Below are 15,493 nucleotides of genomic sequence, written 5' to 3' on the forward strand. Positions count from 1 at the left end.
TGTTTAATATGTGTCAATTGTTAAAGTAAAGGTTTTATAGCATTATTCCATTTAATTGTCACAATAACCAATATTGGTATTATACCCATTTTGCAGATGAAGAAAATTGATATTATTCTCATTTTTCACATAGTTAGAAAGGGCTTTTAATTCCTGCACTAGGCTATCTCTCAAGGGAGAAACTATGTCTTGTTCATATTTGTTATTTCCACGGGCTGGCCTGTGGTTTATGTTTAACTTATTGAGCTTAGGTTTCTTCACCTTTAAGATGGATAATAATATCCTTATTATCTACTTCACAAAATTGTTTAGAGCTAAAGTAAGCACACCAAAACTTGTAGGTCAAAATCTGGCCTATCACCCATTTTTCTAAGTAAGGTTTTATAGGAACACATCCATGCTCATTCATTTATGTGTTGTCTATGGCTGCTTTTGTACCCCATTGAAAAAATCAAGTAGTTGTGGCAGTGAACTTATGGCCAATAAAGCCTTAAGATATTTGCTGTCTAACCCTTTACAGACAAAGTTTGCTGACCCTTGGTTTAGATGCTTGAGTGATATATTGCCAAATTATTTAATTGCTTTCATTTATATAAACATGCTGCTGCTGCTAAGTCACTTCAGTTGTGTCCGACTCTGTGCGACCCCATAAACGGCAGCCCATCAGGCTCCACCGTCCCCAGGATTCTCCAGGCAAGAACACTGGAGCAGATTGCCATTTCCTTCTCCAATGCATGAAAGCAAAAAGTGAAAGTGAAGTCGCTCAGTCGTGTCCAACTCCTAGCGACCCCATGGACTGCAGCCTACCAGGCTCCTCCATCCATGGGATTTTCCAGGCAAGAGTACTGGATTGGGGTGCCATTGCCTTCTCCATATAAACATAGGAGACCATAGGAGACCATTATCAGTGTTTCTCCTTATAAACTATGAAAAAGAAATCTGAGGCTTCCCTGGTGGCTCAGCAAAGAATCTGTCTGCCAGTGCAGGAGACACAGGTTCCATCCCTGGCCCAGAAAGATGCCACATGTCACAGATCAACAGCCCAGGCACGACAACTACTAAGCCCATGTGCTGCAGCTATTGAAGCCCATGTTTCTAGAGCCTCCACTCTGTAACAAGAGAAGTGACTGCAGTGAGGAGCCCATGTACTGCAACTAGAGAATGGCCCCTGCTCACCACAACTAGAGGAAGAGCCCAGCAATGAAGTCCCAGAACAGCCAAATAAATAAAATTATTTTAAAAACCCAAAATTATAAAATTATTTTAAAAAGAAAAGAAAAAAAAAACCTTTATTTTTATGGTTGTTTAAACATAGGCTGGGATACAACTGATTAACATCACTTTACATTGATGTAGCACTATCCATATGCGTTACTCAAATGGACATTTCTATTAAGTGTTTTCTAACCAAGTTAATAGTAAAGGCAAAAATTTAGGTGGATTCATGTACTTAATAGAAAAAATATAACCCCAAATTAAAAGGTCTGATCATAGAGCTGCTTCTTCTTCAGTGGATAGATAGACAAATGCCCTTGCTCTTTCTGTTCTGTGGCAGACCAGAGACAGGGCAGAAGTGTTCAAATACGCTTGCAATAAAGTCTGAATGCAAAGAGGAGAGAATTAAACAGAGCACAGGATGATGGACTGACTCAGCATGCAGCTTTCACATCTCTAGCTTGTCATCTGCACAAGAATGACCCTTCTGACCCTTGTCTCCTGCAGTTGGCAGGTGGCTTTGTAATCATTCTACTCCCAGTAGTACAGCCTTAGATGGCTAGACTCATCAAAGCCCCTCACCAGAGGCCCACCACCTTAGTTAAGATTTCAGTCAGCTTCCAGGCGCAAGAAATGACCTTACCTTTCAGAGCTACCCTGCTGCCTCCTGTTATTTTTCTGGGAAGAGCTTATCTATCAGAGGAGAATCCAGTAGGCAGTTACTCAAGCATTCTTACAGGAAATGAACAATTGGTAGCACTTCATGTAAGTGGTTTAGCATAATTGACTTTCATTTTCCGTGAAAGTGACACGTTAAGAAATTAAGAACACTTTTTAGCCATTAATCTAGTCTGTTGTGATATACTGAATTATTAAAATGGAATTTCTTTTTTTAATTTATTTTTAAAACATTTTATCACTCAAAGCTTTTACTTTCCCAAACCAAGTATTCTCCAAATGAAGGAAGTTTATCCTTTAACTGTAGAAATGAAATGCTTGCTGTTGGCATTTTATTCCACTCACTTGATCAAACCAGGTATTTTTAAACTGTGTAGGGCCTTGAGATTACTTCCAGATATTGTTCAAGTGAATATGATGAGCTTTGCATTCTGTTTTTGTTTGCTTGGTTTTCACTGTGGCAGTAACCAAATCAGTTCCCAGAGGATTTTTTTTTTAAGGAAATCTTTTCTCTCAGTTGTTTGTACTTTCCCAGTGAATTACAACATTTTGTCTTTGGATGAATAAACAGCACTGGCAAATTCTTATATGGGCAATATAAAAAGAGATTTCTGGGGGCTTCCCTGGTGGCTCAGGAGTAGAGAATCCACCCACCAATGCAGGAGACACTGGTTCGATCCCTGACTTGTGAAAATCAGAAATATGTCAGAGCAGCTAAGCCTGTTTGCCACAACTATTGAGCCTGTGCTCTAGAGCCCAGGAGTGGCAACTACTGAGCCCATGTGCTGAAACTACTGAAGCAGTAGAGCCCATGTTTCATAAAAAGAGAAGCCACTGCAATGAAAAGCCTATGCATTGCAACCAGAGAGTAGCCCTGCTTGCCACAACTAGAGAAAAGCTTGCCGAGCAATGGAGAACCAGCACAGCCAAAACTAACTAAATTAAAAAAAAAAAAAAGAGTTTTTTTATATCAGTTTGATATTTTATTTTCAAGCATGATAGATATACTTTCTTTTCTCTGAAATTTTTTTCTCACCCTTTAGATTGAATTTACCTGTTGTGCTAAAACATAAAATATTGTTATCACTTGAATAATAAGTAATTTTGCATTCATGCCTAAAAGAACTTTGATGAATTACAACTCTTTTTGTTAGTATTTCCTGTCATTGGACTTTGCTTTATACTATGTCAGATGTGATATATACAGTTCCCTTTAAGCTTTAAAATCCATATAACATAGAATTAGCAATTTAGAAGGTGAATTATGTCTTAAATAGTAATAAGAAATTTTATATTTCTGTTTATACTTGTCTATAATGAAGATATAACATGAAATACTATTAATAGCCTAAAAAGTAAATTTGGCCTAAAAGTAAATTTACATACCCATCTTCATTTACTAGAAAGAACTAATATTTTGAACATTACATGTTTATACAGTTGTGGGTCTCAGTCTTTCTCACTCTCTCAAGTAATAATACATTCTGAGTTTATTTTTCTATAGGAAGTTTAAAAAGTACAACCAGTTTCTTAAGCAATAAAGAGCATAATGTCTAGAATTTATATCTGTCCAGTAAAATGCAATTGATCATAAATTATTTTAGGTAACTCTTAACAATGATAATATCTTTTTGAGGTTTATTCATGAATGTTATTGATCTTTCTTTTTTATTTTTTGTTGTTGCTCAGTCGCTCACTCATGTCTGACTTTTTATGACCCCGTGGACTACAGCATGCCAAGCTTCCCTGTCCTTCACTTTCTCCCAGAGTTTGCTCAAACGCATGTCCGTTGAGTTGATGATGCCATCCAACTATCTCATCCTCTGTCACCCTTTTCTCCTGCCCTCAATCTTTCCCAGCATCAAGGTCTTTTTCAATGAATCGACTCTTGGCATCAGGTGGCCAAACTATTGGAGCTTCAGCTTCAGCATCAGTCCTTCCAGTGAATATTCAGACTTGATTTCCTTTAGGATTGACTGGTTTAATTTCTTTGCTGTCCAAGGGACTCTCAAGAATCTTCTTTAGGACTGCAGTCCAAAAGCATGAATTCTTCGGTGCTCAGCCTTCTTTCTGGTCCAACTCTCTCATCTGCACATGACTACTGGAAAAACCATAGCTTTGGCTAGATGGACCTTTATTGACGAAGTGATGTCTCTGTTTTTTAATATGCTGTCTAGGTTTGTCATAGCTTTTCTTCCAAGGAGCAAGCATCTTTTAATTTCATGCTGCAGTCACAGTCCAGTGATTTTGGAGCCCAAGAAAATAAAATCTGTCACTATTTTCACTTTTTCCCCCATCTATTTGCCATGAAGTGATGGGAACGGATTCTATGATCTTAGTTTTTTGAGTGTTGAGTTAAGCCAGCTTTTTCACTCTCTTCGTTCACCTTCATCAAGAGACTCCTTTGTTCTTCTTCGCTTTCTGCCATAAAGGTTGTATCATCTGCATATCTGAGGTTGTTGATGTTTCTCCCAGCAAACTTGATTCCAGCTTGAGCTTCATCCAGCCCAGCATTTCGCATGATGTTCTCTATATACAAGTTAAATAAGCAGGGTGACAATATATTTTTATTTTTAATTGAAGTGTAATTGCTTTACAGTGTTGTACAACCACATGAAATAGCTCTAAATGTACACATATCCTCTCTCTGTCGAGCTTCCCCACCACCATCACACCCCTCTAGGTCATCACAGAGCACCATGCTGAGCTCCCTGTGTTCTATAGCAACTTCCCAATAGCTATCTGTGTTACACATGGGAATATATATATTTCAGTGCTTCTCTCTCAATCCATCCCATCCTCTCCTTCCCCAGCTGTGTCCACAAGCCCATTCTCTACTTCTGTGTCTCTGTTCTTGCCCTGTAAATAGGTTCATCAGTACCATTTTTCTAGATTCCACATATATGTATTAATATATGATATTTGTTTTCCACATTCTGACCTACTTCACTTTGTATAACAGACTCTAGGTTCATCCACCTCACTACAACTGACCCAAGTTCATTCTTTTTATGGCTGAGCAATATTCCATTGTATAGATTGTACCACAATTTCTTTATCCATATTCTGTCCATGGACATCTAAGTTGCTTCCATGTCCTACTTATTGTAAATAGTGCTGCAGTGAACATTGGGATACATGTGTCTTTTTGAATTATGGTTTTCTCAGGGTATATGCCTAGTAGTGGGATTTCTGGTTCATACGGTAGTTTTTTGAGTAATCTCCATACTGTTCTCCACAGTGACTGTATCCATTTACATTCCCACCAACAATGCAAGAGGGTTCCCTTTTTCTACATTCTCTCTCGCGTGTTATTGTTTGTAGACTTTGTGATGATGACCATTCTAGTGGGTGTGTGGTGATACCTCATGGTGGTTTTGATTTGCATTTCTCTAATAATGAGCGTACTGAGCATTTTTTCATGTGTTTGTTGACCATTTTCTATGTCTTCTTTGGAGGAATGTCTGTTTAGGTCTTCTGCCCATTTTTTGATTGAGTTGTTTTTCTGATATTGTGTTGCATAAACTGCTTGTATAGTTTGGAGACTGATCTTTTGTCAGTTGTTTCATTTGCGGTTATTTCCTCCCATTCTGAGGATTGTCTTTTCATTTGTTTATAGTTTTCTTTGCTTTGCCAAAGCTTTTAAGTTTAATTAGGTCCTGCTACTTTATTTTTGTTTTTGTTTCCATTACTCTAGGAGGTGGGTCAAAAGGATCTTGCTGTGAATTGTGTCAAAGAGTGTCCTTTTTCCTCTTAAGAGTTTTGAGTTTCTGGCCTTATATTTAAGGCTTTAACCCATTTTGAATTTATTTTTGTGTATGGTGTTAGAAGGTGTTCTAGTTTCATTCTTTTACACGTAGCTGTCCCATTTTCCGAGCACCACTTATTGAAGAGGCTGTCTTTTCTCCATTGTATATTCTTGCATCCTTTGTCAAAGCTAAGGTGCCCATAGGTACGTGGGTTTATCTCTGGGCTTTTTATCTTATTTCCTTCATCTGTATGCCTGTTTTTGTGCCAGTACAATATGCCTTGATGACTAGCTTTGTAGTATAGTCTGAATTCAGGAAGGTTGATTTCTCTAGCTCTATTTTTCTTTCTCAGGGTTTCTTTGGCTGTTCAGGATCTTTTGTGTTTCCATACAAATAGAGAAATTTTTTGATCTAGTTCTGTGAAAAAATGTCATTAGTAATTTGATAGGGATTCCACTGAATCTGTAGATTGCTTTGGGTAGTATAGTCATTTTCACATATTGATTCTTCTAATCCAAGAACATCTTTCTTTATTCAACTATATGATGCTTATTTATTCTTGTCCCTGTTATCAATGAGAAATGAAACTCAAGTCAGTTCACTTTCTTTTTGTTAACAGTGCTGCTAATAGTTTTGCTATAAAGTTAGCTAATCATTTCTGAGGACTTGAGTAATGCATGACCTCAAAATTATTCCTTTTCTTCCCTTCCCTTTATTCTCTTACATGTTTTTGAAGATTCCAAAACACTTTTGTAGAAGATTTTGTGTATGTCACTTCATGGGAAATAGATGGGGAAACAGTGGAAACAATGGCAGACTTTATTTATTTGGGCTCCAAAATCACTGCAGATGGTGATTGCAGCCATGAAATTAAAAGACACTTACTCCTTGGGAGGAAAGTTATGACCAACCTAGATAGCATATTCAAAAGCAGAGACATTACTTTGCCAACAGAGGTCCATCTAGTCAAGGCTATGGTTTTTCCAATGATCATGTATGGATGTGAGAGTTGGACTGTGAAGAAAGCTGAGCGCTGAAGAATTGATGCTTTTGAACTGTGGTGTTGGAGAAGACTCTTGAGAGTCCCTTGGACTGCAAGGAGATCCAACAAGTTCATTCTAAAGGAGATCGGTCCTGGGTGTTCTTTGGAAGGAATGATACTAAAGCTGAAACTCCAGTACTTTGGCCACCTCATGCGAAGAGTTGACTCATTGGAAAAGAATCTGATGCTGGGAGGGGTTGGGGGCAGAAGGAGAAGGGGACAACAGAGGATGAGATGGCTGGATGGCATCACTGACTCGATGGATGTGAGTATGAGTGAACTCCGGGAGTTGGTGATGGACAGGGAGGCCTGGTGTGCTGCGATTCATGGGGTCGCAAAGAGTCGGACATGACTGAGCGACTGAACTGAACTGCACTGATACACACATATACACATAAACCTATCACTGACTAGGAACTAAAACAGAAAGATTAAAAACAGTAAAATATACACAAGTATACATTCCATTGCCTTCAGATCAATGACATCATCACATGTCATTCAGCCTCTGGAAAATTCCACTGTATTTTTATGAGAAGATGAGAGTGAAAAGACAACTGACCTCTTAGTTCTATTACAAAATAATTTTTGCTTCCCAGGCTTCCTGGAAACGTCTTAGGCTCCCCCAAGGAGTCTTTCAGTCATACTTTGAGAGCTATTGTCATAGATAATTGAAAGATAATCAGATCTGCAATTGTAATATACTTGCATATATTCAGATTTCCAAAGTTCTTCTTAATAGTGTAGTTTACTAAATTTTAGCCAGTAAGAAATAGTATTATATGTGTGTATATTAACAAGCTAATTTTTTCCTTGTCTTCAGTTATGGAAATTCTTGAAGCCCAATACTCCACTGGAATCCCGGATTTCTAAGCAATGGTGTGAAATTGGTTTCCAAGGTGATGATCCTAAAACAGATTTCCGAGGAATGGGACTTTTGGGACTGTACAATTTGCAGTAAGTAAAATGAAGAATGGTTGAGCTTTAAAGTTATGTCTGGCCTCCTTATATAGAAATGTCAAAGTTGAGTTATTAGTCCTAGAAGCTACTTCCCAGAAGACTCCAAGTAAACATTCAAGTCCTCTGACTTCAACTCAGGTTCATAAAATTTAAAAAACTACTACCATCTTCCTTTTATCTGGCAAACTTCATGCATTCTTTTAAACAAGTCTCAAATTTATTTTAATTATTTTATTATGAAAAATTTCAGTTGTATACAAAAACAGAGGGAAGATTATAAAGAATCCCCTTTATACTGATCATCCAGATTTAGTAATTATTGACATTTTGAAATACTTGCAGCACTTTTTTTTTGGTAGAATTATGTTAATGAAAATCTTATACTGTTTGTAGTTTCAGTCTCATATGTCAATATGTAGCTTTAGAAGACATGAATATTACCTTACATTAACCCCAATGACATTATTACACCTAACAAAATTAACAATGATTCCTTGGTATTATCTATATCCTGACCATATTCAAATTTCCTAATTCTCTCAAAAATGTCTTTTATAGCTGGTTTGTCATAATCCAGTTCCATGTAAGATCTATGCATTGCACTTAATGATTATCTTTCTGGTCTTTTTTAATTCAAGCAATTGCTCCCCCTCTATCCTCTCCTTTTGCACTCCCAGTCATGTCATTAAACTCATGCAAGAATCTAGGTCAACTTTCCAGTACTATAAAATGTCCCACAGTCTATATTTGTCTGTTTGCATCTGTACCCATCCCGGTATTTCTTGAAAATAAGAGATATTCGGAAACACTTGAGTAGGTTCATGTTGACAGTGTCGCATCCCCACTCTCAGTTTTATGCTGAGATGAATCAGAGGAATCACAGCCTGATGGCTCCGTTGCCATCTAGCCATTTAACCATTTCCTCCAGTGATCGTCACTGAACCAATTAATTGTACATAGAATGTTTCTCTAATTTTGTTATTCTTCCCACAGTTTTTGGCTGGAATTCTGTAAAGACAGTTTCTTTTATTAAATATGGTTGTTTGGTTTCTCTAAAATACAGGCAGGCTAGCTGCTCAAGTAAATAAGTTACCAGTTTTCAGAGGGAGGAGTTGGTGCCCTAGTTCCTTTGTTAGTGATCACACTTTTTTTTTCTTGGCTTTATCTCTATATTTTTAATTATCATTTTAACTCCTGGTTTTTGTATGTTTATGTGATTTAATAATTGTCCTCATTATTTTTTTCATGCTTAAATTAGGTCATTTGTAGCCATTCATTTTCAAGAAAAAAGGAATCCTTGTAGGTTGTTCCTAGGAAGGGTAGTGATATGTTTTTAAAAGAAAAAAACTGACATTTTTAATAGCACCCATTTTCCCCCTAGATCTTTGCTTTTATTTTAAATTTAAGAGGTTTAATAATCACCCATGCCTTTTCTTAAGATGGTAAATATTTTATACAATTTTAAAGGTCATAATCAATTTACAGTTATTAGAAAATTTTGCTTCCATTCCCCATGTTTTAAAATACATCCTTATAGCTTGTCCTACACCCAACAGTTTGTATCTCTTTTAGCCTGATTTTGTCCCTCCTCCCTCTCTCCACTGGTAACCACTAGTTTGTTCTTTGTGTGAATAGTCACCCATTCTTTTATGAAGTGTTTTAAATGTTACATTATTATGTAATGTGTGAATGAATAGAAAAGTAAAGGTGGGGTTGCAAATAAGTATGTAAAGGATGAGCTTTTGATAAGTACAGCTGGGACAGTTGACGTTCTATTTGAAAAATAAATATCTACCTTGCCTCAGTTTACAAGATGAATGTCAAAAACAACTGTTTACAACTTTTAGGAGAAAATCTTTGAAATATGTGAGTAAGGAGGGATCTCTTAAAGACAAAAACCAAAAAAGCACAGCTGTAAAAGAGAAATCAATGGCTCTCAGACATTAAAAGTGAGACTTTCTGTAAGATAAGCCACCATAGACAAAATGAAAACCAAGATTGACATTCATATACATGATAAAGGATCCATCTCTAGTATATTAGGCTCTGAGGGTTTATTTATCTTATTTATTTGAATGTATTTGTAGATATACTGGACCAAGAAATAGTAACAGATAGGCTATAAAAAAAGAAACCTAGATGATCAACAAAAGTATGAAGAGACTCAATTTCATTAATAATCACAGATATGTTTATGAAATTTGCTGACTATCTTTGACCTTTTTGTAAGAAAATTTAAGAGCTTGTTTTATCCTTTAGATATATTCAGGAAATTATATACACATCAAATCAAATAATATATGCTATACTTAATTGTATTTTATAATTGTCTTTATGAAGTAACTTTTATGATATATTTTTGAGGGTATGTAAGCTTTTTGTATTTGTTAGGAAATTCATTGCCCCTTTTCCCCCAAAACAGAATTTTAACATCTCTATGCTCTGTAAGATATTTTCATCCAAAATTCACCCCAAGAATATTCTCCAAGAAAATACACTGACCCTCATCTAGTCTCATCCTTTCTCTGCTGTTTGGCTGTCAGAACCTCTCACCATGTTGCCTTCAACCAGGCCTTTTCTGCCTTCTGAGGGGCCTCATCCTGCCTTCCTATTAAGAATCTGTAACCCTCTTCTATAAAGCAATTATCCTTCAATTAAAAAATAAATTAAAAGCAAACAAACAAAAGAATCTATAACTCTCATTAAGAATATCTTTGGCTCTCTGGGGAATGGTAAAGTTCATAATTAAATGTTCAAACCTACTGGAATCATTCCTAAAACTTTGTGGATTTTACAACTACCCTATTAGATTCTCATTGTATTTAGAAAATTCTGTTATGAAAAGCTGTTCATTCTCTGGAGGAGCTGAAACAAGTGATATCACTTATGTTGGTATCCATCTCTGAATCCGAAATGACCTCAAATTGGATTGAAATGAATGTATTCATAAGGTCCGGAGTTATGGTTTTCTTTTCCCTCCAACTGCAGGTATTTTGCAGAAAGAGATGCTGCAGCAGCTCAGCAGGTCCTCTCTGATTCTCTTCACCCCAAATGCAGGTAATCATTAAAAATAAAAGGTGAATTAGGTTTTGTAAATTAGGTAGAATTAACTTCATCTCCTATATGGCTCTATTGATGAGATTCTCAAGAGAGTCAAGCCACCAAAAGTGAGGCTTACAGCTCTTTTAAACAAGCACTTTTGACAAATGCTGAATAGGAAAGTTAAAATGTCAGACTTGTTACAGGTTTTAGGATGTAGAGTGGCACAGTTCAAGTGAAATATGTATTTACCTGAAGGGATTAGTAGTACCCCTGGTGTCTGAGAAGATTGAGTAGTAGATGGGCATAGAGGAAGGAGACAGTAGAGTATGAAAGAAGTGAAACACAAGAGACCAGAGAGGGGGAATAGAGGGAAGAATGGAAGTCTTGGAGTCAGAGACCAAGTGAGAACGTCTGAAATTGCTGAGGCTCTTTTATTTTCTTAATAAAATTCCAGATTGTAAATTGTTTGTGTTTTCATTTAACTTTCTAAATTTTTTTTTAACCGATTGCATTAAGGGATATCACTAAAGAGGAAATAAGGTATTTTTCTGTGCTTTTGCTTTTTCTCACTTTTATTTTAGGCTAAGTATGGGTAAGAATTTTTCAAGAAATATAAATTCATGAAAAATTTCTAAAAGCAAACATTTCCCGACATTTTATATAATATAGTTCGTTACATTTGGCCTGCATTTTGGTAAAGGAAAAATCAGATTAGACTGACCTGATAGAAAATGTCAGAGTCTTTCTACAACTGTGTCTGTTGAAAAAACATTTTGAAATGTCACCTAAGGCTGAACACATTACCACATATCTCTGATCCCATCTACTCCAAGAGATGGACATTTTATTTGGGAATTTTGTTGCACAAAGCATATTAACTCTTCTATTAATGTATTTCTAATTGTATTATTATGAAGAGTATATACATGCTTTAGTCACTCTTATTATAAGGAGTTCTTCTATTATGTATTCATATTTTTGTATCACTTTTTGCTTCTCAGCATGAACAGAGTCCTTGTTAGTGTTCATGATTACTAAATAAGTCCCAAATTTTATCATACCACTCTCAGAATCTATGAGTGGTATAGATTGACTTTGGGGCTCCCCTCTTATCTTATATTATACTGACTGTAGCTTCAATGGCTAAGATTCATTAAATTATACTATACTTCCCAAATTTATAATTATAATCTTTTATAAGGTTAAATTTTCATTTTGTTTATCTTTTATTTACTTTGAGAAAAACACTAAGATCCCTTAACTCTTTCTTCATACATTGCGTGGCTAAAATCAAGCTATTTTAATTTTTTAACTACATTGAATTACGTGTTTCTGTTAATGTAGAGATTCTGAACTCTCTATAATTAAAATTGGCTGAGGAGTCTGTCTGCACTGTTATTCTGTGGAGAAGCATTAAGTAGAAGACATGAATCCTTCATGGTCCTTGGGAAGTGGCAATAAGCTTAAAATATTTGTTAATAAACTATTGGAGAGGGATTAGTTTTGTCTATGAACCATTCTGAAAGAAAAGCTTTATAATTTTATATCCTGTGTTGGCCATCAGAGAGGAAGTATTAAGGGTTTGTGTGTTTACACTTAAGAAGAGACTAGAATGTGTGGGGTGGAGGGGCATGCAAATCCTTTGTCCCTCAAGCTACAAATAAAATTGACTAGATGAAGTTCAACTATTAACCACTTCAAATTGATGGTAAATGTCATTGAATACAAATCAGAATGTCTTGAAATCACCACTGTCCTTCACCAGTATCTGAAAGAAATATTTATTAACCCATTGTGATATCACCCCAGATTCTTTCAGACCCTGAATATTTCAGGTGCTGAACAGGGAGAAGCCAGTAAATACTAAGGAAGGTTTCCCCTTGTCTGCCCTTCAGCAAGCATTATACATTGTTGCTCTTGTGAAGATCTATCCTGAAGTAACTTGAGGGATAAAAGTAGATTGGAGTTTAAGAGGAGAATTTTGACCATTTGTTTTTGTGCTTGTTTGTGGTGTGTATGTTTCCTGAAGAGAGGAATTCCTTCTGTTTGGGCTCGACATCCTATAGAGTATCATTACTTATAAGTATTGAAATGAGTGGAGGTCATTTGGCCTTTTCTTACATTTCCAGTGCAGATAGATTTAATTTAACAAAATACAGAGACACTATGAATTTATAAAGCTTTGTTGAAAAGAGCTGCTTATAAATTTGTTTATACAAAATTTCTTAAATTTCACACCTAACTCTTTTTAGTTTGGGTATGAGTCGGTTAAGGTAAAAATCTCCCGATGCCTCTTTGGCTGATAATTGGCAGTTACACTTTAAAAAGAAGTGGCTTATTTTGACATGAATTAAAGACAGTTACTTTGAAGTAGAGCCAGTCATTTATAGAGTAGAAAGTACTTAGAGTAAAACACCAATTTTGCATCATGTTTTTGTGGGCTTGTGCTGTGTATAACATGTGTGTCTTTTGATGTAGTGTTTGCATTGTTTTATGAAGAACTCTTTCTCTTACTTAGATGGAAGCTAAATGTTCGTAATAACTCTAGTTTGAAAATTGTATTTAGTTCCAAGACTAACGACAGTTTTTAGTGTAGAGCACTGAATGAAGGTCACATTGGCCACAGAGAAGAGTCCAAGGTGGTTCCTGCCTACAAGATGTTGGCAGTATGGAAGTGGGTGAGAAGGGGCATAAGAAAGTACACAAAATAATAGAATGCAAGTTAGTATTTTCAGAATGCCTTTATTGTAGTACCATTTCTTCAGATAGTCTTATTCATAAGCTCCGATTATAAAAAATGTGTTAAAATGTGTCTGCTATGGGTTAGTTATCTCAGCTTAGCAAGAGGATATGCTATAGCACTTGTTGGAACAGAATTTTTAAAGCTTATGTGTCTCTCCTTCCCTTCTCCCCTCCCTCCCCCCTTTTTTTCTGTCCTTCTTTCTTTCTTTCACTATCAGTAAATGTTTATTTGGAATCTGCTGTGTATAAGACATCACAAATAAGGTTAAATAATATAATTACCATGAGGGAAAACCAGATGAAGCGCAGTGTGGGAAATCATGAGAAAGTGAGGTAGCATCTTGCTAGAGGAGAGAGCAATACCAGATGAGGTTTCATGGAGGAAGTATTGTTTGATAATTAATGGATAACATAAAAGAGTACATTTGACTTTTAGGTCTGTCTCTCACTACTGTACTATAGTGAATAAGGGATAAATACCATGGCTTTAAATAATTCCATTTCTGAGCTCTGTACAAATTGCATTGTAGCTTTTTAGTTAATAACATTTAAATTGATTAGTGTTTCATAACTTAGTTATAGGCTTCCCCACATCTAGTCAACAGTTTAAAGAAAAAACATTAAAAGAGAACAGCTGCTAATTAGAGATCAGATCTTACATATTTACTTATTTGTTCACTCATTTATTCAGCAAGTTCAGCAAAGCAGAATGGGAGAAGAAAAGGATGGATAAAGCAATTGGGTGAGTCTGGGACTCCATATATAACGGGTTGTCAGTCTGAGCCAGAACCAGAACAAAATGTCCTAAGAGCACAGCAAAAAATGGCAAGGATGAAAATCCATTTGTCCTGATGGAAATAAATAATCCAGTTTTGAAAAGGACCTGTTTATGTTATTTGGATTTACTTATATGATTATATGATACTACTTTGCTTGTGTTCTAGTCATAAGGTTTAGAAAGTTATAACTGTATGGAAATGATTTTCAAAAATCAGAATTTGGAATTGTATTTGCTAGTTTGCTTTTAAGGATTTCTATCAAGTGTCTAGCTATTAGTTCAAATTTTACTTTAGGACATAATGCCTCATGTCATCCAAAAATATTTCTGAACAGAGTACTTCTTTTTTATGTGCTGGATTTACAGTACCAGAGAAGACTTAAGAATCCATTTGACTTAATTTTGAATAGACATGTGGAAAATGAACTAGAAAATATACCCTGAGTATTAAGATACTAATTTTTCCTCATTTTAAAAGTAATATTTGATTTATTATAGAAAATTTCAAAAATATAGAGAAGTAAACAGAAACACCCTAGTCATATTGCTCTAATATACCCATATTAATATTTTATAGCATTTAATTCTTAGAATATTTTTGTTCACATTTGAATGTATATAATAAAACTTGGCTTGTTCCTTATATATTGTTTTATATCCTGCTTAAATCATCTTTAGGAATATAGTTTTACTAGCTGTAGTACACGATGAGATTACCATAATTTATTTCACCAATCATGTTCTTTAGGATATGTGAATAATTTACATATCTTTGCCATATAAATGACTATCATTGCATATAAGGCTTTTTCATTTTCTTTTTTTTTCTCATATATTTGGGAATGGAATTAGTAAGTTAAAGCATACAAACTTTCAATTCTCTTGGCAAACATTATTAAAATTTTCTGTTAATTAATAAGATTCAGAGTTTTGATAAGGCTGTGAGGAAGGGAAATCTGCCATTCTCATAATTTAATAGTAATGTAAAAATCAAATTACCATTTTTTTGAGATGCTTACTTCCCATATGTGACACACAGTTGGTGTTGTGGCTTGTACTTTACAGGTACTCGTTTGCAATTGTGGGCATCAATATAACTGATCTGGCATATAATCTACTGGTGAGCGGAGCACTAAAAACTCATTTCTACAACATCGCTCCAGAAGCTCCAACATTATCGCACTTCCAGCAAACATTCTGTAAGTGTCTCGTTGCTTAATTATTGACATAGACTTCTGTAGAGAACACTTTCAGCAAGGGCTGAAGCTGAGAGATCTTTGTGATTTG

General features: G+C 35.5%; 1 protein-coding gene across 9 annotated transcripts in view; it reads left to right on the plus strand.

The window, feature by feature from the left end:
• Nucleotides 1–15,493, plus strand: part of ELMOD1 (ELMO domain containing 1) — an 86,131-nt gene that overhangs the window by 56,498 nt on the left and 14,140 nt on the right. For all 9 annotated transcript variants that reach the window (XM_086339031.1, XM_086339029.1, XM_086339023.1 and 6 more), the window contains 4 exons: nucleotides 7,508–7,641; nucleotides 10,633–10,701; nucleotides 14,120–14,170; nucleotides 15,272–15,405. In XM_086339031.1, the coding sequence (XP_086195157.1) occupies nucleotides 7,508–7,641; nucleotides 10,633–10,701; nucleotides 14,120–14,170; nucleotides 15,272–15,405 (388 nt within the window). The remainder of the gene's footprint in view (nucleotides 1–7,507; nucleotides 7,642–10,632; nucleotides 10,702–14,119; nucleotides 14,171–15,271; nucleotides 15,406–15,493) is intronic.

Source organism: Bos grunniens, chromosome 15 (assembly GCF_055505025.1).
Source record: "Bos grunniens cultivar Pamir isolate PY7600 chromosome 15, Bosgru_T2T1.0, whole genome shotgun sequence".
Taxonomy (NCBI): Eukaryota; Metazoa; Chordata; class Mammalia; order Artiodactyla; family Bovidae; genus Bos; species Bos grunniens.